Source organism: Myxocyprinus asiaticus, chromosome 12 (genome assembly GCF_019703515.2).
Source record: "Myxocyprinus asiaticus isolate MX2 ecotype Aquarium Trade chromosome 12, UBuf_Myxa_2, whole genome shotgun sequence".
Taxonomy (NCBI): domain Eukaryota; kingdom Metazoa; phylum Chordata; class Actinopteri; order Cypriniformes; family Catostomidae; genus Myxocyprinus; species Myxocyprinus asiaticus.
In genome coordinates, this window is record NC_059355.1 from 17,737,103 (window position 1) to 17,763,586 (window position 26,484).

General features: G+C 38.9%; 2 protein-coding genes across 5 annotated transcripts in view; one reads left to right on the plus strand and one right to left on the minus strand.

The window, feature by feature from the left end:
• Positions 1–26,484, plus strand: part of LOC127449037 (uncharacterized) — a 254,002-nt gene that overhangs the window by 32,522 nt on the left and 194,996 nt on the right. The window lies entirely within an intron of this gene.
• LOC127449017 (uncharacterized) overlaps positions 1–26,484 on the minus strand; it is a 63,977-nt gene that overhangs the window by 12,845 nt on the left and 24,648 nt on the right. Inside the window, exons 2-3 of one of the 4 annotated variants that reach the window (XM_051712089.1) lie at positions 5,974–6,064; positions 4,542–4,667 (exon numbers count right to left, since the gene is read on the minus strand). In XM_051712089.1, coding sequence (XP_051568049.1) covers positions 4,542–4,620 — 79 coding nt within the window. In that variant the 5' untranslated portion in view covers positions 4,621–4,667; positions 5,974–6,064. Of the gene's footprint in view, positions 1–4,541; positions 4,668–5,973; positions 7,488–26,484 lie in introns of those variants that run through there. The other 3 variants (XM_051712091.1, XM_051712088.1, XM_051712092.1) reach the window with 3 other exon arrangements.

A 26,484-nucleotide genomic window follows, 5' to 3' on the forward strand; every position in this document is an offset into this window, starting at 1 on the left:
TTTGCAACATCCCTTCAAGATCTATAAAAAAAAGCCCTGATCATCAGTGTTAGGTGCGTACATATTAGCCAAAATCAACCTTTGCCCTTGAATTTCAACTAACACAATAATGACTCTCCCTAATTTATCTTTAATCTGTTTGAGACATTTGAATTGTAAGTGTTTATTTAACAATATAATGACTCCCCTGCTCTTACTTGAGCCAGCACTAAAGAAAACATGTCCAACCCATATCTTCCCAAATTTTTCAGCTTCCTGCGGGGAAAGATGCGTTTCTTGAAGAAACACTATATCATATTTCTTACGTTTAAGAAAAGAAATAACCTTCCTTCTTTTTATGGGGTACCCAAACCCATTCACATTCCATGTGGAGAGAGACAATCCACTCATATTAACAACTGCCATATTGATATAATAGAAAAAATAAATTGTGTGTGAAAAACAAAATTATACAGACCACAGTCCCCATTAGTGAAACAATCAACCCCCGAACATCCCCCCAAACAAAACAAACAGAAAAAGAAAAACGTGCGCATTAACCCCGCGCACGACAGCGCCAACCGGCGACAATCCCTCTAAACTCAAAAGGTCCATGAACGCACATTAGTCCCCACGACAACTTTGCCATCGGATTGCTCAATTTTGCCTCACAAATTTGTGAGGCAAAATTACATAACAAAAAATACTTTGTAAAATAAACCCAGCAAATAGGAAGAATGAACACAAAGAATGTGTAGATTCATTCACAGAACTGTCTCAAAGGTGTGATCTTCCACAAAACAAATTCCAGCTGATATAAAACCATTCAGATTCCTCGGACAGACAAACGAATGTTCAGTGAGCCGGCTGTTATGAGTTCAGCGGATGACGTAATCATTCCGATGTCTCGTAAAAAAAAAACTCAAAACAAACTACAGCCAGCAGGAGGAATAAGCATGAAGAACGAACAGATTAATCCACAGCTGTTCCAAAGGAGTGTTATTCAACAAAACCGGCATCCCGGTTCCCCGGATGGTCGAGTCAGTTCACTCGGAGGCCGCATAAACGTATATACTTACACAGTCCGTCAGCTTTATAAAAGACATCCTTTGTGTATGTAGATATTTTGCGGTCATACTCGTAGTGTCCACTCTCAATCTGTCCGGGAACTTCAAAGCAAATGTAATCTTTCATCAATGCAAAAGTTTCTTTAAGGAAAAGTGTTATTCACAAAACAAGCTCCAGCCGCTAGGCGGAGCCAACGCAAAAAACCCAAAATGTCGCCCAGCTTCCTCAAGAGTAAGTACAGCGAGTCAGGCCCACTCACCTGAGAAACATCAAATGGTTTACTCAGACATTGATTCTATAAAAGACATTGCCAGATTTGGACAAGTAAATACTTTGCGACTGACCTTCGTTTCTATTCTCAGTTTGGCCGGAAACATTAGAGCAAACGAGATCTTTTTCTGATGAAAGAGTTTCTTGCATTCCTTGAACCAATCGCGTTTCTCTCATCGAACTTGCAAAGTCCGGGAACAAGAAAATATTTTGGTTCTTCCAAGAAAGCTTCCCTTTGTTCCTCGCCTGGCGCAACATAAGATCTTTATCAGATGATCTCAGAAATCTGGCCAGAATCGATCTGGGCCTATCTCCCTCAGCAGATCTCCGAGCCGGCACTCTGTGAGCTCGCTCGATTTCCAGCTTGTGGCCTGTTATGTCGAGCAGACTCGTCTAGGTATTTCACCATATCTCTACCCTCCTCATGCTCAGGAATTCCAACAATTTGAACGTTATTCCTGCGGCTTCTATTCTCAAGAATATTCTCTATTCTCTATTCTTCAAACTTTTCAAGGAGATGTTCCAAATCAACTTTGGTCGCGGGTGGATTAGCAGTTAATTCCCTCTCCGAAGTTTCCAGAAAATCGATTAGTTTTTCAACATCAGTAACTCTTGTACCTAACTCAGAGAATTTTATTTCCATCGACGTATTACAGCGAGATCCTCCAACTCAGCAAGAAACTTCGTCAACATCACCGACATGTTGGACAACTGATGCTGGATTCCTTCTCCTGCCACGCCATCGACAAATCGAGTCCCCAGTCTGTAGGCCTGTCGGGGCTTTCATCCTGAACACGTAAGTGTTTTTTAATGTCTCCAGAGCCCGAGGATTTTGACTTCTTTGCCATGTTTTGCAACAAAGGACAAATGTGTAACTGGGTTTTTCAAATTTCACCAGAATATAACATGAGAATAATCGAAAATTCAGCAAAGTGCGCAAAGCTCGTCGCTCACACGTCTGCTCCTTGCATGGCGTCACGTGACCCCCGAACATCTCATGTTTTTAAATCCATAAGGATTTCTTTCTCAATGGCGATAGAGGCAGTGATGACAGTCGACTCGTCAGCAAGATCTCACACTCTACGCTTTCAAATTACGTCACTTAAAGCGTGATTGTGTCACTCAAGGCCAGCCAGAAGGCCTCGACTGGGAAATATCCTAAAGATCACACCCAACAAGAACAAATAAATCAATCTGATTGGCTGATGAATCTGACAATCTGACTTTAGTTGCCCATTCATTTGCACTGTTGAGGGATTCTGAAGAAATTCTGAAGGCCTGAGGGGGTGGAGCTCAGACTCACATGCTGCTTCGTCTTCGGGCTTCGGGCATTTGATTTGTGAAGCAGTTGCCACACTTGGCTTGTAAGCATCAAGGAATAAATTCTGACTGGATAAAAATTTTTCTCTATTTGTTTGTAGATTAATTAAGAGTGGAAAGCAATTAAAAATACATTGGCAAAAAGGTGATTGAGTATGAATGGATGAAAAATATTTATTTATTTGGCATGTTAGGCCAGCAGAGAAGGTTTTGCTGGCCCTGAGAATTCGCCACTGGTCATTACCTGCGACACTACCAACATCAAACAGAATTGCAAAAATAATTACTGTTTTAAAACAAAATCTCGTTTTCCAAAATCTCCTTGTCTGACATTGGTCGAACAAACAGATAGTCCCACCCAAACTCATGCCATTGGTTGAGTCAATGTTGCTGTCGGGCTCTTCAAGATGCTCAAAACAAACAAAGGAATATTCTGAGTGCCACAGAGTGTTACATTTTTTTTCAGTAGTTGAAAATCACACATCAGCTGTAAACCTCCTGCATCTCAGGTGTTTCTCCTGAGAAAAACACTCCAGTAATGTCACATATATCTGTCTCCTCTAGATTTTACAAGAGATCTCAACAATCTCTCAAATTGTGCTCAGATTTGACAAGATACTGAAGTCTACCATCAAAAGTCTCAAACATTTCCCATCAAATTCTTTCAAGAGCAAATGATCTGAGATATGCTATCCAACGCACTGCTACCATAGTTACCCATTCATTCCTATGTGAAATGCAGGGAGAAATATCCAATATATTTTGCTATTTTAACAACAAAAAACTCTATCAAAAGCTGCTGTGTAGCTGCAAAGTAAAAAAAAAAAAAAAAACGGGACTGAATTTTTACAGACAGCCAGTCGACAAAAACAAAAGCCAAAAGAAGAGCACTGCGGCTGCAGACGACCATAAAAAAATCTATCATTATCACAACAGTGGTTCCAGCAGAAACATAATGATGAGTTAACACCAGAGAACAAGACAAGATACCTGAGAAAACTTGACATGATCAGAGTGGAGCATTGCTTGGTTTTCATGCTTGAATTAATCAAACATTTCTCTGGGAGTTCAGTTTGGTGAAGTGTTTAATAAATAGGATTTCTGGTGAAATTGCTGTGAAATGATTAGGTACACAGTACAAGGTACAAACATATACTCATCATCTCCATTAGCACTGTCTTTACTGCCAAATGAACTACTTAAGTAAAAATGATTAGGAAAACTGCTTATGGTTGTAGGTCTAATTGTATGCAATTGCATTTTGCTGCATATTATTTTTTTATGTGTTTAAAAATACATATTTCCTCCCCATCGTCATTGAATCCCCATTCGTTGAGACTTTTGTTTACAGTTTCACTGTAGACCTACCAAAGTAAATAAACTTACGATATAAGCCTACTTGCATTGTCCGCTGAGATTGTAAATTGTAATTTAAAAATAATACAGTCTCTTTCATTGAACTTGTATCAGCCATATCACCAATCGAATGACAAAATGTTAACGTGACAAACCTGGAGCACCTAAGAATCTGCTGTATGGCTCGACAGATTGCAGCCACTTATTTAGGCTTCTATTTATGTTGGTTGGCGATGATAATGGTTTTTTTTTTTGGCTTTGTTTAAAGTGCAAAAAACTACAAAACAGCTTTTTGTCATGTTTTCTGTTGTTAGCCAAATCTACTGGATATTTCTCCATGTTTTCTCATAGGAATGAATGAGTAACTATGGTAACAGGGCTTTGCTTTCCCCCACGAGTGGGCGGGGCTTCCTTGCCGATTGTATATAAACTCTTACTGTGTGCAGACAGCTGATTAATTTGTGTCTATTTTATGTCTCCTATGGAATTTTAGGGGGAAAGTCTGAGACAAATTTGATACTTAAATGAAACCTAACTCTAGTTCTTACTTTGATCTGCAAGAACTGAATATAAGAGTGACATCATCACCATCATCTTCATTGACTTCATACTCAGAATCTGCGTCATGAGCTTTTCCTTCCAGTGCACACCGTCTCCTGACAACGAAAACTGAGCTAGAGAGAGAGAGAGAGAGAGAGAGAGAGAGAGACTTATTAAATGTTAAAATATCTTGCTGAAGGCAGGGGAGACTACCAAAAAAAGAATCCGTGTTAGTTCTGCAGTTTCTTCCCTTAAACTCTCACACGAGTATCAAAATCAGTTAAACGAGCAGCATGATACAGGTAGAAAAACCAAAAAGCACAGAGAGAGAGAGAGAGAGAGAGAGAGGTCATCACACACATACACAAACTTTAATCAGACAGTTCACCTCTAAAAAAAAATTCACGACATTCAAAATTTTCCCTTCTAAACGTGTTTGTCAGATAGAATGTCAATGCATGTGTTTGTGTGCACTGATGTTTATATTTCAATAATCAGGTGATCATACGTAGCATATTTAATGCCTTGTTGCACTCATATTTATGCAGAAAATAACTGTGGTCCACTGTGGTTTGGACTCTCAAATTAAATAAAACTAATACATACATTCATACATACATACATACATACATATATATATATATATATATATATAAAAAATAAAAACAACTTACAAAATTAACTCTCTTATGGCTACACTGATCATGGATATTTTCAATTGCTGTTGTGTACAGTATAAGGAACAGTCTTAAAGATTTGGCTGTAGCTCAATATTACATTTATGCATTTGGCAGATGCTTTTATCCAAAGCCACTTACAGTGTACTTATTACAGGGACAATACCCCCGGAGCAACCTGGAGTTAAATGCCTTGCTCAAGCACACAATGGTGGCTGTGGGAATCGAACCAACAACCTTCTGATTACCGGTAATGTGCTTTAGCCCACTACGCCGACCACCACCCCCCCCCCCCTCCTCAATATAATGACTTGTCATGTAAAGTCTTTACAATCTGTGTTTTATAAGTTGCTGTGGAAATATTTAACTCGTTGATTTTCATGTATTTTCAATGGACATTCAAAAATAATCATCTAACAAATAAAGAAATGAAGAAGAAAAATTCCTCAGCATTTGAAATCAACATAAATCATAAAATGAACAGCTCAAAACAATTAAACCAACATATTCATATTTCAGAAAGATTTCGGTTTCAAAGACAATGAAATTCTGAGTGTTTTGAATGAATGAGAAAATGAAATGATTCTGTCCGTTACACATTTAAGCATGCGTATAGGCACAATTTATGGGCAAAACTAACTTAAAGCATTTAAGCGTTAGCATTTAGAGATCAACAGGTTTAGAATTAGAAACAAACATTCAGTCAAGAGTGTCTAAAAGTTTGACTGCTGCTGTAAATACAGACATGTGGCGTGTTACATACGTGCAATGAGTGGAGTCGGTCCACCGCTGAAGTTTACGGTCTCATTTGACTCCAGCGATGTCGGTCAGCTCACACGTTTCGTCTGTGAATGCTATAACACACTACAGTGTTAAATGAGCATTAGTTCTAGCTAACGTTAGCATTGCTCTTCTTCGTAGGTACCGATGTGACAATGGTGTTAGACAATGTATTGCCATATATCGATGTGGATCAGCATGATCGTCTCTGCTGCCCCCGTCAGCTCTGGAATATCATTTGCATCTGGAAAATGTCGGATTTTGAGGTAATTTCTTAAGTTATTTATTACTAATAGGCTATAATGTAATTGCTTTGCCTAAAAACAAAAGTCAGAATTCAAGCGAACAGACTAATACAGTTAAGGACAGATTATTATTGTCCCTCATATCAATAATCTTTGGAGACTGTCTAGGTTTCACGTTATTTCTAAAGAGTTATTACCTTTATTAGAGAACTGCTTAGCGTAAAATAAACCTCAATTATCTAGCAGATTAGAAGGGTTTTTGATTATCAAATTTAGCATGTCCATGAAAACTGTATTTGGCAAACTTGTTTTGTTTCCAAGCAAACAATGTCATGGTTTACACAAAATCCACAACAATCGTTGTGCCAAGCTACTTTGCTCTAAATGAATGAAGACGTATGCCGTTTCATAGAGGTGGAGTTAGATGGGCTATATGTAGACTATAGCTGTGATAACAAAGAAAAGAAAATGACACGTTGCTTTCCGGTTGCATTTGTAAACACCGCTGAAAACTGTCCATTACTTACATACGTTGACTACACACGTAATTTTAAAAACTTAGAGGGAAACTTGTACGAGTTAGTACTTATAGAATAGTATTTTAGAGAGAGGTCTAAACAATTCATAATGTGTTACCTAAAACATAAAAGAAGCAACATCGGCATCACTACTCAGGTTTTTCTCTGTCATCAAATCTTTCAAATCTTGTGTAGGCCATACCGATGTTTACTCTAGTTTTTTGCCTTTGCCAGTCTTTCTGTCTTCTTGCTTCAGACCTTTTTCGCTTCTTCGGCAGTACAGCTACTAAATCTCCCGTAGTCTCTGCTTCTAAAGCACGATAATAAATATGTTCCATTTTGTTCTTATCGCTCTTCACATAACCAAACAACACTGCGCTAAGCATAGCCAAGCGGATCTACATAGACAGCAGCCAATTAGCGCGAGGATTCTCTTCTTCATTTAGTGAAACCCAGCGGGTCATTTCAATATGGCCAAACACACTGAAGGGGAGACACACACCATGTATATTTTTTATAGAAAACTATTATGAGTACAGTCTTCATCTCATGTGAGTGTACATCATTCAGATCACTCTTCACAAATACACAATTCATTCGTTAATGTGTAAAACTTTTTAAATTAGCCCCAAAATACTGAATGCACGTTTAAAATAACAAACAGTGATTCACCGTACACGCAGCTCTTCCTGTCATCACACACACACACATGCTGGTGCAGCTATCACTATGAGGACTCTCCATAGACATAATGATTTTTATACTATACAAACTATAGATTCTATCCCCTAACCCTACCCCTAAACCTAACCCTCACAAAAAACTTTCTGCATTTTTACATTTTCAATAAAACATAGTTTAGTATGTTTTTTTAAACGATTTGAATTATGGGGACACTAGAAATGTCCTCATAAACCACATTTATAGCATAATACCCTTGTAATTACCAGTTTGTAACCTAAAAAAAAAGTCCTCGTAAACCACTTAACACCAACCCCCCCCCCCCCCAATTGTTTTTCTATGTGAACGCGCTGGACGAACGTCCTTGACTGCTGCACCGCGTCTCGCTTTTTCTTCAGTGACTCATGCAGGACAGGCACATTTTTAGACACTGTGTCAAGTTAAAAAGAACTTAAGGTGTCAAAAACGCATGTCGAGACACATGCGTTCTGTTTCATTCGTTGCGCTGCATCTAGATTGTTTTTAAGCCCAGGTGTCACAAATATTTAACGTTCTGAACAAGTTCAGGTTGCAAAGAGGTGACTGTTACAATGTTTAACATTATTCAAGATTCAAGCACTAAGCAAAGTTTCAGCGCTTGAAAAACGGCAATGTTTTTTTCCTTCTGCTATAGTGTGCTGAGGGGCCGCCATGCCTTATATGTTTACTGTTACAGTTACAGTTACAAATGTTGCCTACGATGCTTTCATAAAATACAGCCTTTTGCAACATGGTGAACAATACACTGCAGCATCAGGATATAAGCTCCAGATGAAAGTAAATAAGACAGAAATATATTACAATTGTATACAACAAGTCATCAAAGTAATAATAATCATTATTTATCATATTATAAGGACAAACTGGACAACAATAAATAAATGTTGGGTTATAATATCAATATATACTGTAACAACAGAATTCCAAAATGTTACTGTGTGAAGTAGTTTTGCACACCCTGTTCACACCAAAAATATAAAAAAATATTTGTAAAAATATATGTAGGTAAATATTGCTTTTTTTATCACTGTATTGTGGAAAAACTGGAAAACATGCATTAATTATCTTTAACTAGATTTGTATTTCATTAAACATTTTGAATGTACTTGGCTACAATGGCTGATAGGATAAATTTAAAATTATGATTTAAAAATTATATAATTTATATATAATATTTTTTAAGCAAAAGTTTTTCGAAAAGGGGGTTGGTCGCCCCTGCACACAGACACAGACACACACACACACACACACACACACACACACACACATGCAGTCATGTGTAGTGAAACAGGTCATGGATAAACCCACCACAAAGCTAATGAGGTGACATTTACACTAAAACGCAGAACAGGAAACTAGTAGGAAGCCATGCTCTCTCTCTCTCTCTCTTTATAACTCTTATGTCTATATATTGAGACATCTTTATGTCTCCTCTCTCCCCCTCTCTCCCCCTCTTAAAGTAAAGCAGAAATGCTTAATCACAGTCATAATATATATGTTATTATATATTTATAGCTGTTATAGCTGGAAACATGTTATATTTGTGTGTGTGTGTGTGTGTGTGTGTGTGTGTGTGTGTGTGTGTGTGTGCTCACGGTGAAACAGGGCCTCACATTTCCCAGCATGAGAGAAGCGCTTGTGGTTATGCCCTGAAACCCCTTAACAACTCTATCTACAAAAACTCTATCTATCTATCTATCTATCTATCTATCTATCTATCTATCTATCTATCTATCTATCTACCTACCTACCAACCTACCTATCTATCTATCTATCTATCTATCTATCTACCTACCTACCTACCTATCTATCTATTTTTCTGTCTGTCTGTCTGTCTCTCTGTCTGTCTGTCTGTCTGTCTGTCTGTCTTTATTTTTCTCTGAATGTGGTGTGCAAAATGTATGTCTGTGTCACATCAGGATCACTAGAACAGTAAATGAATTTGGATAAGGCTTCACTTCAACAATTAATTCTCATCAGTTTAGACCAGTGTTTCCCAACCACTGTGCCATGGCACACTATCAAGTTCCACAAAATAAATACATGCATGAAAAAAAAAATAATAATAATTTCAGAGATCCAAACTCCTCACCTATCGGAGAAATTCGACGTTTTGAAACCATATTTGGTCACTTTTGTGATTGTGAAGAGCAATGATTAATATGCAAAAGTGACTGATATTTATACGCGTTAAGGGTTTTTCACATGACTCGAGTCAGCGCTGCAGAATACATTGAGGTTTATGAAGTGACGCCACTTTACACCAAAGTGTTTTTCACACACACGTTTTTGCTTCACCAATAATGTCTTTAAGAGTACTAAGCAACAAGAAATATTTAAAAACTGTCCAAATTTGTGAAGACACATTGAATGTCTCATCATTTCTTTTAATTAAATATTACCTTATTGTTTACAAACATCAGATACCCCAGTTATTGAACTAATTTAAATTCACCAAGAAAACGCTTAGACCTAAACATAAACGAGTCCTTTTATTAATTTCTGCTATCAAAGCAACTGCAAGCTTTTTTTCTCTCTTCCAAATACATGTTTTCAATGTTTATTGTGCACACCTCCCGCTTTTTAACGTGGCAAACTCGTAAAATCGCCCCTCTGTGACGCTTTCCGCAGCTGTTGTCATGTGGAGGGCAATGCGGCGCTTGACGCTGGCGTTGAACGGAGCGTTGACGCCTCGACTCAACTCATGTGAAATGCGCTTTACAAAGAAAGAACATTATTGAAACTCAAAATTATTATTATATGTCTATTATTGTGGTCTTTTCTGATAAAACCATGCTCAGCAGAGTGGCATGTGATGCCATGCAAGGAGCAGACGTGTGAGCGACGAGTTCTGCGCACTTTGCTGAATTTTCGATTATTTTCATGTTATAATCTGGTGAAATTTGTTACACCCAGTTACACATTTGCCCTTTGTTGCAACACATGGCAAAGAAGTCAAAATCCTCGGGCTCTGGAGACATTAAAAGACACTTACGTGTTCAGGATGAAAGCCCCAACAGGCCTACAGACCGGGGACTTGATTTGGATGGCGCGGCGGGAGAAGGAATCCAGCATCAGTTGTCCAACATGTCGGTGATGTTGACGAAGATTCTTGCTGACTTGGAGGATCTCGCTGTAATACGTCGATCAATCACGGCGATGGAAATAAAATTCTCTGAGTTAGGTACAAGAGTGACTGATGTTGAAAAACGGATCGATTTTCTGGAATCTACAGAGAGGGAATTAACCGCTAATCCACCCGCGACCAAAGTTGATCTGGAACGTCTCCTTGAAAAGCTTGGAGATTTTGAAAATAGAAGCCGCAGGAATAACATTTGAATTGTTGGAATTCCTGAGCATGAGGAGGGCAGAGATATGGTGAAATTCCTAGACGAGTTTTTCCCGAGTCTGCTCGACATAATAGACCACAAGCTGGAAATCGAGCGAGCTCACAGAGTGCCAGCTCACAGATTTGCTGAGGGAGATAGGCCCCGATCGATTCGGGCCAGATTTCTGAGATCATCCGATAAAGATCTTGTGTTGCACCAGGCGAGGAGCAAAGGGAAGCTTTCTTGGAAGAACCATAATATTTTCTTGTTCCCGGACTTTGCGAGTTCGACAAGAGAGAAACGCGATCGGTTCAAGGAATGTAAGAAACACTTACATCAGAAAAAGATCTCGTTTGCTCTGATATTTCCTGCCAAACTGAGAATAGAAAGGAAGGTCAGTCGCAAAGTATTCACATTTCCAAATCTGGCAATGTCTTTTATAGAATCAATTACTGAGTAAACCATTGGATGTTTCTCATGTGAGTGGGCCTGACTCGCTGTACTAACTCTTGTGGATGCTGGGCGACATTTTGGATTTTTTGCGTTGGCTCCACCGTGCGGCTGGAGCTTGTTTTGTGAATAACACTTTTCCTTAAAGAAACTTTTGCATTGATAAAAGATTACTTTTGCATTGAAGTTCCCGGACAGATTGAGAGTGGACACAGCGGATGACCGCAAAATATCTACATGCTGCTCACACAAAGGATGTCTTTTATAAAGTTGACGGATTATGTAAGTCATAGTATATACTTTTATGCAGCCTCCGAGTGAATTGACTTGAATTGAATTGACGGGGAACCGGGACGCCGGTTTTGTTTCTTTTTGTATTGGTTCCGCCTAGCGGCTGGAGCTTGTTCTGTTGAATAACATTCCTTTGGAACAGCTGTGGATTAATCTGTTTGTTCTTCATGCTTATTCTGCCTGCTGGCTGTAGTTTGTTTTGAGTTTTTTTTTTACGGGACATTGGAATGATTACGTCATCCGCTGAACTCATAACAGCCGGCTAACTAAACATTTGTTTGTCTGTCCAAGGAATCTGAATGGTTTTATATCAGCTGGAATTTGTTTTGTGGAAGATCACACCTTTGAGACAGTTCTGTGAATGAATCTACACGTTCTTAGTGTTCATTCTTGCTATTGACTGGGTTTATTTTACAAAGTATTTTCTGTTATGTAATTTTGCCTCACAAATTTGTGAGGTAAAATTGAGCAATCCGATGGCAAAGTTGTCGTAGGGACTCGTGGGCGTTCATGGACCGTTTGAGTTTAGAGGGATTGACGCCGGTTGGCGCTGTCGTGCACGGGGTTAATGCGCACATTTTTCTTTTTTCTGTTTGTTTTGTTCGGGGGGATGTTCGGGGGTTGATTGTTTCACTAATGGGGAATGTGGTCTATATAATTTTGTTTTTGACACATAATTTATTTTTTTTTCTATATCAAAATGTCAAATGTTAATATGAGTGTACTATCTCTCTCCACATGGAATGTGAATGGGTTGGGGCACCCCATAAAAAAGAAGGAAAGTTATTACTTTTCTTAAGCGTAAGAAATATGATATAGTGTTTCTTCAAGAAACACATCTCTCCCCGCAGGAAGCTGAAAAATTTGGGAAGATATGGGGTGGACATGTTTTCTTTAGTGCTGGCTCAAGTAAGAGCAAGGGAGTCATTGTATTGGTAAATAAACATCTACAATTCAAATGTCTCAAACAGACTAAAGATAAATTAGGAAGAGTAATTATTGTGTTAGTTGAAATTCAGGGGCAAAGGTTGATTTTGGCTAATATTTACACACCTAATGCTGGTGATCAGGGCTTTTTTATAGATCTTGAAGGGATGTTGCAAGCTGCTGGCACCCCTCATGATATAATATTGGGAGGAGACTTTAATATTTTGATGGATTCAGTCCTTGATCACAGTGAAGCAAAAGTGTGTAAGCCCCCTAGAGCAACACTGACACTTCAGAGGATGTGTAAATATCTTGGTCTTACAGACATTTGGAGACTTTTGAACCCATCTGGTAGGGACTATTCATTTTTTTCATCAGTCCATAAGATTTATTCTAGAATAGATTTTTTTTTAATATCCAAATCCCTCATTTCATCTGTTGTTGATTGCTCAATTGGAAATATCTTAGTCTCAGATCACGCCCTGGTGAGTTTAGAGATGTTGCCACATATAGAGAAAAATAAATCTTATAGTTGGTGCCTTAATGTGTCCCTTTTGCAAAATCCTGACTTCCAACAAATGTTAAAGACTGAAATCAGTGTTTATATGGAGACCAACTGGTCCTCGGTATCCTCTGTGGGCGTGGCTTGGGAGGCACTTAAGGCTGTTCTTAGGGGTCGGATCATACAGTATGCCTCATTCATCAAAAAATCCAAAGCACAAGAACTTGTGGAGTTGGAAGGAAATATTAAAAGTGCAGAGGCAGAGCTGAAGCGCTGTATGTCAGCTGACAGCCTCAGAGAATTGACCTGACTGAAATACAGGTATAATACTATTCTGTCGCAGAAAGTGGAGTTTTGGTTATTCAGGGCAAGACAGTCATACTTTGAGTCAGGTGATAAAGCAGGAAAACTTTTGGCTAGATATATAAAGCAGAGAGAGTCTTTTTCTATCTTTCCCTCAGTGAAATCTGCTTGTGGTGAAATATTTACCTCGGCTATTGATATTAATAATGCTTTTAAAGAGTTCTATCTTGATCTCTATAGGTCCACGTCTTCGTCTACTGATGAAGATATTAGGAACTTTGTGGAACCACTAGATCTTCCTAAACTGACGACTGAGCAAAAAAATTATCTTGATTCTGAGATAACCTTGGAGGAGCTTGTTGAGGTAATTAAGTCCCTGCCTACAGGCAAGGCTCCGGGGCCTGACGGCTTTGCTGCTGAGTTTTTCAAATCTTACGCTACAGAACTGGCTCCACTTTTGTTAGAAGTCTATACTGAATCATTAAAGAATGGAAAGCTTCCACCCACCATGACACAAGCCTGGATCAGTCTGATTCTAAAAAAGGATAAAGATCCAAGCGAGTGTAAAAGTTACCGCCCAATTTCCCTGATCCAGTTAGATGTAAAAATTTTGTCCAAAATTCTGGCTAATCGATTAAGTAAAGTTATGACATCTCTTATACATATAGATCAGGTGGGGTTTATTCGAGGCCGTAGTTCTTCTAATAATATTAGGCGTTTCATCAATATCATGTGGTCAGTAGCAAATGAACAATCTCCGGTTGCTGCCATCTCTCTTGACGCCGAAAAGGCGTTTGATATGGTAGAATGGGATTATCTTTTTAAGATTTTGGAAAGGTATGGGTTCGGGAATACATTTATTGGTTGGATTAAGTTACTTTATAGACACCCTGTAGCAGCGGTACAAACAAATGGGTTAATTTCAGATTATTTTACTCTGGATAGGGGCACCCGGCAGGGTTGCCCTCTTTCCCCATTATTGTTCTGTCTTGCCCTGAAACCATTAGCAGTCGCGATAAGAAAGGAGGATGATTTTCCAGGGGTGACGGCGGGAGGTGTAGCGCATAAGCTTCTGCTTTACGCAGATGATATTTTATTATTCATCTCCGACCCCACTAGATCCATGCCTTGCCTCCACAGAACTATTAACTCCTTTTCCAAATTCTCAGGATACAGAGTCAATTGGTCTAAATCCGAAGCTTTGGCTTTGACAGCGTACTGTCCAGTAACGGCTTTCCAGCCGGGCGCCTTCATGTGGCCCAAATAGGGAATTAAGTATTTGGGAATTTTATTCCCAGCAAATTTGTCTGATTTAGTTAGAGTTAATTTTGATCCCTTAATAAAAAAGTTTTCGAATGATGTGGACAGGTGGGCTTCATTACACTTATCGATGATTGGGAAGGTTAATGTTATTAAAATGAATTGCATTCCAAAATTTAACTATCTGCTACAATCTCTCCCTGTAGTTGTCCCTCTCTCTTATTTTAAGCAATTTGATAGCATAGTGAAGTCCTTCATTTGGAATGGTAAACGTCCCAGGTTAAATTAAATTAAATTACATAGGCCGATTGACAAAGGTGGGTTAGGCCTACCCAAGATTTTATTTTATTATTATGCATTCGGTCTTAGACATTTGGTTCATTGGTCGCTTCCACCTGAGAGAGCCCCTCCCTGGTTTTGTATTGAAAAGGAAGTTCTTGCCCCTATCTCACCACTGCAAAGCCTTTCGATTAAACTAGCTGGAGAGGTTAAGTCGCACCCCGTTATTTTGCATTTGCACTCGATATGGACAAAAGTGTCCAGAGTGTTTAATTCTGATATTTATTTAAACGTAGCCTCGAGCATATGGCTAAACCCTAAACTATGTATTAATAAGTCCCCTTTCTGTTGGTCAGATTGGATTGTGAGGGGGGTTAATACACTTGGTGACCTGTATGAGGGTGGAGTATTGAGGTCTTTTGAAAATTTGATTCAACATTTTGGGATTCCCAGATCTCAATTTTATAAGTATTTACAGCTGCGCCACCTGCTCTGCTCTGTTTTTGGGAGTAGCATACACCCCCCTAGAGCAGCAGATACTCTGGAAGTGGTGACTGCTGCTTTTGGGAAGGGTCATGAGGCATCAGTGTATTACTCCTTGTTAATTCAGAGTCTTGGGGACCGAGCTTTAAATTCTCTTAAAAGATTATGGGAGAAAGATTTAAACTTGGTATTGGAGGATGGAGTGTGGGCAAGGATTCTAAAAAACATAAAGTCTGCATCTAGAGATGCAAGGGTTCACCTTATGCAATTTAAGATTTTACCCCCTCTAGATTGTATAGGCTTGGTCTTAAGGACACACCCATCTGCTGGCGATGCCATACTGAAGATGGAGACACCATCCATGTTTTTTGGGGGTGCCTTAAGATCCAAGAATTTTGGCTGAAGGTGCAAAGTTTTGTGTGTGATGTGTTGGGCACTCAGGTCTCATTCTGCCCCAGACTCTGCATTTTGGGAGATAGGGAGGTCATGGATTTGGTAGATAAGTACATGAAGGACTGGGTTTTGACCGGTGTGATGATTGGTAGACAGGTTATTTTGAGGAGTTGGAAGTCGGATGGAGCACCCTCGTTCCCGGAGTGGTGCGTGGAGATAGGGAGGGTGGCTGCCTTCAAGGAGGGGTCGAGCATTAGGACGGGGGTTAGGGAAACTTACAATAAGAAATGGGGCAATTATTTACCATTTTTGAGGGAATCTCGAGGTGGGGCGGTGGAGGGAGTTATTTAGAGTTTTTTATTTTTTTATTTTTTTTTAATTAATATTATACTTGTTTATTGTATCTTATTTTATGTTGTTGTTTTAGTTTTCTGTGTGTGTGTGTGTCTATATTCTATTGACCACAGGGGTGTTCGTGGGGGGGTCAGGGTGGGTTGAGAGTTTGGTAGGGGGAGGGGATATAGTGGGGGTTTAATGTTAAAAGTTTTTGATTCATTATATAGATGTTGTTGTATTTCTTGTGTTAATTTATGAATCAATAAAAAATGTTAATAACAAAAAGCCATGCTCAGCAGTTTAAATAGGCTACTGTATGAAAATTATACCGTAGATCTGCTTTGTGTTTATAATTCTTATACTGAAGTCAGTAGATTTGTAGCCATGCAAGTTTTAATGAAGGAGAAGGTAAGGATGTTATTGAAACTCACTATTATTAGACTATTATTGTTGTCTTTTTGGATGAAAAATAATGCTCAGTCTGAAGGAAGACTATAGATCTGCTTTGTTTTTTTAATGCTTAAACACTATAAAGTCTCTTGGTAGATTTCGGTCATGAACGACTCAAAATGATTCACTGACTCACTCATAGCACATAAGACGCTCATTTGTCACCACCTAGTGACATTTCCAGAAGGGGTCACTGAACTAATCAGTTAATAAAATTGAACAAATTTGTGAAACAGAAGCAAGCCTCATCAAAATACTCTTTATTTTGCAGCTAATTCTGCACAAATGTAAACTTGAATAAACTTGAATCACTAAAATAGCTGGAATTGGTGCTTTTAGCTTATTCTTTAAAAAAAATATCCCCAGAAAAAATTTTCATGGACCAGTGATTGTCTTACCTTTTTCGCCCCTCATGAGTTTGCATCCCTGTAATTTGTTGTGGCATTGCAAGAACAAATCTACAAATTAGAAAAGAAGCAAATTTGTTGTTTTTTCATTATGCATTCAGCCCTCTTGCCACATGTGACTTCACATAGCGTAGCCTACCTATGTGATTTATTTATTTATTATTATTTTTTTTGCATAGCCGAATTTCAAACATTACAAGTAAACACATTACTAAGACGGACAGAAAACATGGACAAGTTCTTGAAAAGGAAAAATATTCACGATGGTTAGCCTATGTGGGATAGTGGTGTGCCGTATAATTTTATAGTCGTGAAAAGTGTGCCGTGGCAGAAAAAAGGTTGTGAAACACTGGTTTAGACACATCGCGAGCTGACCTCACATCTGAGGGGGCTGCACCTGTTATTTCTCAGCTCATGTCAATGTGAAAAATCAACTGTGGTGGTTTAGGTGTGCTGCTTTCAGAAAAACAAAACTCTGGATCAGTAGCAGCATGATCAGTTGATGCTGATATTAGTTAATGGTTTCCAGATAAGTGACTGAATCATTGAGAAAAACTCTAAGGAAGGGGTCAGCAAACATAGTTTGCCATCACATGAAGGGTTAAGCAATGGCACACCAGCGATAAGAGCAAAAGAGAATAATAATTAATGTATTAATAATGAAGTGTATTAATTTTACTGTATTTAGTCCCTCACTGCTCACCAAACTAACTTTTGCAGTATTTTTCTTATTGTCACAGTTTTATTTAATTATGAGCTGTTTTAGAAGCCAAACTGTACACTGTAGAATCCAGTGGGTCAAACATTGCCACTCGTGCACACAACAGTGATGTAGTTTGGTCTGCTTTTTGCTCTAAGAATAATACTTTGCATAGAGATTTGAAAAGGAGATGATCAGAGTATAGATATAGTAGGGCTGGGATGATTCATCGACGTAATCGACATCATCGATTACAGAAATACGTCAATTTGCATAACATGCGTTGGCACATCGCAATGGAGTAATTAAAATGGCTGCGCCCGATTTAAGTATGGATTCCCCCGAAGAACAAGCTGCAGCTAAAAAAAGCTCGCCTACGGTCATCTAAAGCGTGGGAGTATTTTAGCCAGAGACCCAACAGTGTGGTGCTGTGTAAGCTATGCAAATTGGAAATGGCTTATCACAGCAGTACAACCGCCATGAATGAACACTTGAAGCAAAAGCATCCCAGAGCGCTTTGTCAAGACGGCAGCAAGGCAGCACCGTAAGTCCTGTTTAGTTTTTGTCCCCACCCAAGCATGACATATTAGTATTACAACATGTGTTTCTGTTAGTAGTAGTCACTTTAAATAGATTTTCTAAATGTTTCCTCATCGCACCCATGTTAAAAGTAATTTCTGCACTCCTGCTAACGTAGGGTGACCATACGTCCTCTTTTTCCCAGACATGTCCTCTTTTTCGGACCTTAAAAAAGCGTCTGGCTGGGATTTCTAAATTTGCGAAAATGTCCGGGATTCGGCTTTAGTTGCATTATGATGTGCATCTGGTCTAATACTTCATTATGTGTGCACGCATATTTGCATTGCTTTAACCCCTCTTTGTAAGTCCCGCCTTCTCGCACACCAATTGGTTGATTATAAGAGGCTTGCAGCAATTATTGGCCAAATTCCTGCCTGTCAATCTCTCCGCGAACACGCGAAGCGCTGTTGTGTTCGGCATCAAACAGTTGCTTGACAGCAGCAGCAATAGACAGCTGAGTGGAAAACATGCCCAAACGAAAGTGCAAATTTACACAAGATTTGCACAAAAATTCCCATGCTTTCGTCCAGGTCGACATCCGTGGGAAGCAGAATGTATGACATGTAAAGCTGGCACTTATGTGTCAGTTGCTAATGAAGGTGCACATGATTTAGAAGCACACATTAGCTCTGCCAAGCATAAAGGTTCAGCAAAAGGTGAAAGTTCATCAGGTAAATTAACGGACTACTTTTTGCAACCAGGTATTGTTATCACATTGCTTCATTTTCCATGGCCATTCAAAATAATACTAATAGTTAATGAAGGTACACTCATGGCATCAAATATTTTATTTTAGTACATGGACATTCAAAAGAATATTGGACATTTTTATTTATATATATATATATATATATATATATATATATATATATATATATATATATATATATATATATATATATATATATTTGTTATGCTAATAGAGTGTCTTTTTCACTGTATTAAAGTTTGCATTCATAGTAACACTGTTTTTTGTTGCAGAATAATGCCCTGCAGTGCACACTTTGTTTCTTGTACATTTGTTTGTGTTTAAGAGAAGATGATTTAATAAAATATTGAAATATTGAAGTTTTTTATATTTATTTTGGATTAATTAATTGTTATATTAATCAAGTAATAATTATAAAAAAATCTTTAGAATAATCAGCAAATTAGTCGTTAGATTAATCGACTAATCGGAAAAATAATCGTTAGATTAATCGATAATCGTTAGGTGCAGCCCTAATGATAACAGAAATCACCCAAATGGCCCCGATCAAAAGTTTACATACCTTGAATGTTTGGCCTTGTTACAGACACACAAGGTGACACACACAGGTTCAAATGGTAATTAAAGGTTAATTTCCCACACCTGTGGCTTTTTAAATTGCAATTAGTGTCTGTGTATAAATAGTCAATGAGTTTGTTAGCTCTCACGTTGATGCACTGAGCAGGCTAGATACTGAGCCATGGGGAGTAGAAAAGAACTGTCAAAAGACCTGCATAACAAGGTAATGGAACTTTATAAAGATGGAAAAGGATATAAAAAGATATCCAGAGCATTGAAAATGCCAGTCAGTACTGTTCAATCACTTATTAAGAAGTGAAAAATTTGGAGATCTCTTGATACCAAGCCAAGGTCAGGTAGACCAAGAAAGTTTTCAGCCACAACTGCCAGAATAATTGTTCGGGATACAAAGAAAAACCCACAGGTAACGTCAGGAAAAATACAGGCTGCTCTGGAAAAAGACGGTGTGGTTGTTTCAAGGAGCACAATATGACAATACTTGAACAAAAATGAGCTGCATGGTCAAGTTGCCAGAAAGAAGCCTTTACTGCGCCAATGCCACAAAAAAGCCCGGTTACAATATGCCCGAAAACACCTTGACACGCCTCACAGTTTCTGGCACACTGTAATTTGGAGTGACGAGAACAAAATAGAGCTTTATGGTCACAACCATAAGCGCTATGTTTGGAGAGGGGTAAACAAGGCCTATAGTGAAAAGATGGTGGTGGCTTACTGATGTTTTGGGGGTGTGTGAGCTCTAAAGGCACGGGGAATCTTGTGAAAATTGATGGCAAGATGAATGCAGTATGTTATCAGAAAATACTGGCAGACAATTTGCATTCTTCTGCATGAAAGCTGCGTATGGGACGCTCTTGGACTTTCCAGCACTACAATGACCCTAAGCACAAGGCCAAGTTGACCCTCCAGTGGTTACAGCAGAAAAAGGTGAAGGTTCTGGTGTGGCCATCACAGTCTCCTGACCTTAATATAATCGAGCCACTCTGGGGAGATCTCAAACGTGCGGTTCATGCAAGACGACCAAAGACTTTGCATGACCTGGAGGCATTTTGCCAAGACGAATGGGCAGCTATACCACCTGCAAGATTTGGGGCCTCATAGACAACTATTATAAAAGACTGCACGTTGTCATTGATGCTAAAGGGGGCAATACACAGTAATAAGAACTAAGGGTATGCAGACTTTTGAACAGGGGTCATTTCATTTTTTTTCTGTGTTGCCATGTTTTGTTTTATGATTGTGCCATTCTGTTATAACCTACAGTTGAATATGAATCCCATAAGAAATAAAAGAAATGTGTTTTGCCTGCTCACTCATGTTTTCTTTAAAAATGGTACATATATTACCAATTCTTCAAGGGTATGCAAACTTTTGAGCACAACGGTACATATGATTTTTTTTTTTTTTTTTTATGTAATATGTTTATTACTAAATGCTTTGGCAATATTGTACATTGTATACAGTCATGCCAATAAAGCTAATTTGAATCTAAATGAATTTAATTGAATAAAAAGAGATCAGAGTATAGATAGAGAGATCAGAGTATAGAAACAGAGATCAGAGTATAGAGAGAGAGAGAGAAAGATGAGTATATAGAGAGAGATCAGATAATAGATAGAAATTAGTGTGTATATATAGAGAGAGAGATCAGAGTACATAAAGAGAGATCAGATTACAGATAGAAAGTGATCAGAGGATAGAAATAGAGAGATCAGAATATAGATAGAGAGATCAGAGTATAGACAGAGAGATCAGAGAACAGATAGAAATTAGAGTATATAGAGAGAGATCAGAGTGTAGGTTCTACTGGTTGTTTAGATCAGTGTTACTATCAGAAATAATTAATAATTATTTCTTTAGTTATTAATTAATATTTAAACCAAAACACTTCTCTTTGAAATATGACAAAGTTTATTTATGCAGTAATATCAATTAATAATCAATGCAATGCAGTCAATAAACGCGTGTCTCCGCTTGTACGATAACTTAGGGACAAAGCTGAGCTTTATCACGAAGTTATCTACTAGCCAAAAGTGTGTGCGAGAATGTTTGTGAGGGGTCGTGTGTGTGTGGTTAGTACGAGAGAGAGAGAATAAAGTGGCGGCACCAAAGCCGGTTTCGCGATCGTGGGAGAGAAAGCATCTGTTAGTTTATCACTCAGAGACACGGTGGATGGCTCGTAAACCGTCCCGCGGTCTTTGGTTCTTAAATGGATAAACTCAGTTTGCCAGTCTCACCCACAATGGCGGAAATACACAACAGTCCAATGTGGTTGGACTACAACACGGCAGATCTCATTCGTGATAACAGTACATTACAGTAATATCTTGAGTATTATTAGCAGCAATGAGCGGCTCGGCGGTCCGTAAACTGTACAAGCAATAACCTTGATACACAAGAATAACACACTATAATATTCTGTCTCTGCCCAGACGTAAACCTCTTACTTGAATTGCATGAGGACGCAGGTAGAATGTGTGTTCATCTGTCGTTTGACTCCGACTCGGTTCCTCGAGGCTCGGGTGATGACAGGAGGCCATTTCCTCGCTCTGTCAGCGGGTGGTATGGCTGCTGATTCTCGGCGGGCTGGTCGGAGAATCAGCGACGTCGACTTGATTGAAGAGGGAAGAGAAATATTTTTCTCTGCACTTCTGCAGGCAAACGAATGAAGTTGCGGATTGCTTAGCGGTCTCCTTCGGATCCATTACAGTGTTCGGTGGAACACAGAGTAATCTCAACTCGTCCAGCGAGATGGAGATTGTATGGCCACAGTTTCAATTCGGATGTTACTTCCTTGTGCCACGAGGCTATACCTGAGAGCAGCGATGAGCTGCGTCTACACATGGCGAACAAAGTTGCTGGAAGCAAATCCCGGAAGGATCTCAGAGTTATTTCTACTCCCAATGATGTCATGGTTGAGGGCCGTTCTGTTGTGTGCCTCATCCAATAGGAGTTGAGAGGTCGATCCTATAGTGAGCAAGGCTTCATGGGATTTGAAGTCTGTTTTGGACTCCCTTTGATTGATTTTGGCGCGGTTTTTTCAGTAAGATTTATGACTGTGTGTGGGCCTCAGTCAGGTTTTACGACTGTGTTAGGCCTGCCTTTGTCATCTGAATACATGAGGCCCAACAAGAGAATAGATAGAGAGATCAGAGAATAGATAGAAATTAGAGTATACATAGAGATATCAGAGTATAGATAGAGAAAGATCAGCGGGACTGTCCTCAGCTGGTTCAGGTCATATCAAAAAGTAGGGGTTACTATGTAAATATAGGCAACTGTGAATCTGAGTGGTCATCCATTACATGCAGAGTCCCACAAGGCTCAATTCTTGCACTGCTCCTGTTCAACCTGTTTATGCTCCCACTAGGCCAAATTATGAAAAAGAAACAAATTGCATACCATAGCTATGCAGACGATGCACAGATCTATCTAGCCCTATTGCCAAATGACTACAGCCCCATAGACCCTCTGTGCCAGTGCATTGATGGAATTAACAGCTGGATGTGCCAAAACTTCCTTCAGTTAAACAATGATAAGACAGAGGTCATTGTATTTGGCAACAAAGGCAAAATTCCAAAGGTGAATACATACAGTACCTTGACTCCAAGGGCCTAAAGACAAAAAAATCATTTTATGATATACGTCTTATACGTCTGTCTGGAAACCCCAAAATTGCAGATTGAGCTCTGAATACAGTAAAAAACAAAACTCTATTTACAGTGTCTACTCAGGTTTATTTTCCACATGTTCTGATAGCTTCAATTACTTTGAATATTACCAAATAAAATAGTTAGTCAAATCATTTGTGGCATATAAGTGCAATTTGCCCTGCCTCTGCATATTTAAAATGTCAAATAAGGTATAAAAACTTTGAAGTTTTTATTGGTCTGACTGACCAATAATACACATAAAGAGCTCATAAATAACTCATGTAAAGACTTAAAGTACAGTCACAGCACAAACCCTTCCATTTCACACACAGGTTAGCCATATATATATAACTTTAGCTATTGAACATATACATCTGTAAAACGCTTTACACACCTCCGTCATTAAATCAGAAAACATGGCATTTCATATTTCATGTCAATATAAAGATAACATGCTGAATGTGGTGTAGGGTCTAGCTTACTCTTTAACCTAGCTACTGTAACAATGAAAAAATGTTTTCACATTCACATGGAAATTCGGGATAAATTAAACATTAGATTAGATGAACATACCTCTCAAATAACAGCTTTCTTTTTGACCACAAATCGACGTCGTCAACTCATTGGAAGTTGGAGGTAGACGCTAACTCGTGTCAGCTTCGTGCTTCTGACCGACCATTATACTCCAGACCTGGTGCCCGCTGCCCGTGACCTGCGGCACCTGCCTGGCCACCCGCGGCCTGCCCCTCCCCCCACTGATCAAAGATCAGCTCACACAGCTTCAGTCCCACCACTACTATAATGGTCAGAAATATAAAACTGACCCTGGGTCAGTGTGGCTCTAAATCAACAAATGACCTGAGATGTCATCTTTGATTGACAGGTGTTTCTATTGGTTCTTCGTTCTTGTGTTGATGAACATGATGAACTACCAATCAGTTCTGGGGTGGCCACAGGGTGGCCAATGAGATTTCAGGGGTGGCCCAGGCCACCACAGGCCACCCCCTAAAATCGCCACTGCACACCCGGATGTAGTGGTGTCTTGATTAGAATGTGAGGATGTCCTTGTGATATCGGAGACATCCGCAGAAGGATGGTGCAAATAATAGTCTGCAGACTTTGAATGGGAAAACCATGTCTCTCTTAGTGTCTCCACTCAGACAGGGGCACCCCGAGTTTAGGAAAAGACAGATAGCAGATACTTTTAGTTCAGATTAGACATTCATTTTTCTTTTATTTTCTTGTTTTATATACACAGTGTAGGCTTTGGTTGATCATGGGTACACTGATATCTGCCTTTGAGACTAAAATTAAAGGAAAAGAAAGTCAATAATGATTTGGATCATTTCATGTTCTCTGCTTTTTCAATTCGCTGAAGTCGTGCTCTTAATACCTGATTTTCCTGATTTTTATGCTATTTTATTCTTTTTATTTTATTTTTATGTAACTTTTTCTCAATGTATTACTTTTTATTCTTATTTCATGTACATAATTGGTTTTTATTTTTTTTATGTATCTTGTATTTTCTTAAAGATTTATATGTAAAGCACTTTAAATTGCCATAGTGTATGAAATGTTCTATATAAATAAACGTGCCTTGCCTTGCCTATAGATTTGGAATTCAGAGCATAGATAGAGAGAGATCAGAGTATAGATATAGAGAACAGATAATAGATAGAAATTAGATTATATATAGAGACATCAGAGTATAGAGAGAGAGAGAGAGAGAGAGAGAGAGAGAGAGAGAGAGAGAGAGATCAGAGAATAGAAAGAAATTAGAGTATAGATAGAGTGATCAGAGTATAGATAGAAAGAGATCAGAGAATAGATAGAAATCAGAGCAGGGGTCGGCAACCAATGGCACGTGTGCCAGCATTGGTATGCGGAGGGGTAATCACAATGACGAGAGAGGAGTAGACTATTTTATTCATATGAAATTCCACATCTACATTCCAATCTACATCTTAATGTAATCCTTTGTCATGATCACGCAGTGTGTTTTCATGAGCTGAATGGGAGGCTAAACAAAAATATAAAATGTGACGAGACCCAACAGACTCGTACAGTGCGTGCAAGCCATTTGCGCATCACGAGCCGGCAGCACCTCACTTTTGGTTAATCACATGAGTCAACGCGCCCGCTTTGCTTCGGTCAGGCTGCGTGGATGACAACCTAAATTCCATGTTTCATTTGTATCTTTTTGCTTTCAGAACAACACGTCATGTAATAAGGAAAACACCACTATTAATCCTTGAGATTTCCAAGCCAGCATACAGGTACACCATCCTTAAACCATGGTCACACTCAAAATTACGTACGTAATTACGAGAAAACGTAATCTGATAAAAATCTGAATCTATTCAAAATATAAATTATAGCACAGCCATTGACCAGGAAAATAAAAAATGGCACTCCATGTCAAAAATTTTGCCAACCCCTGAATTATAGATAGTGAGATAAGAGTATAGATAGGAAGAGATCAGAGTACAGATAGATAGAGAGATCAGAGAATAGATAGAAATGAGAGTATAGATAGAAAAAGATCAGAGTATAGATAGATCAGAGAATAGATAGAAATTAGAGGAGGCATTTTTGGAATAAAGGATTAACCAGATAATTACCTTAATGTGGATATAAATGTGGTCAACTTACAGTCGAGCTCCACTATAAAATCATCACTTCTTTGGTCAGGAATTAAACATCAAACTCAGGTTGATTTATAAATTCTTACATGTGAATTGTGTGAAACATTTGTTGTTAATGTGATCAGTCATTTCAAACAGACATTTGAAGAAGTGGAAAATGTGTATGATATAGTTAATGCTCTTTATAAGCTTAGATTTCTAAGACGTGCACAATTAACGGAGACTGCAAACGGAGTCGAGAATGCGGCCATCCGATCTGAACTTAAAATCACCACACGCATTTTCATTCATAAGGTTTACACTGAAGAAATATTGGCTTCACGGATTCATCATTGCTTTGTAATTTTCTATATGCTGGTGCGGGTCCTGATGCTGCGATACCACCTGCCTGATGGTAGCAGTGAGAGCAGCCCATGGCTCGGGTGGCTGGAGTCTCTGATGATCCTCCAAGCTTTTTTCACACACCGCCTGGTATAGATGGATATAGAGGGAGGGAAGCTCACCTCCGATGTTGTATCTGGCAGTTCTCACCACCCTTTGCAGGGCTTTGCGGTTGAGGGCGGTGCTGTTGCCATACCAGGCAGTGATGCAGCCAGTCATACAATGGCATCATCAGTGGAGCAGTTGTTGCTGTATGCAAACTGCAGTGAGTCCAGTGAAGCGGGCAGCACAGAGCAGATGTAATCTCTGATTAGTCTCTCAAAGCATTTGCTGATGATGGGGTTCAGAGCAACAGGAC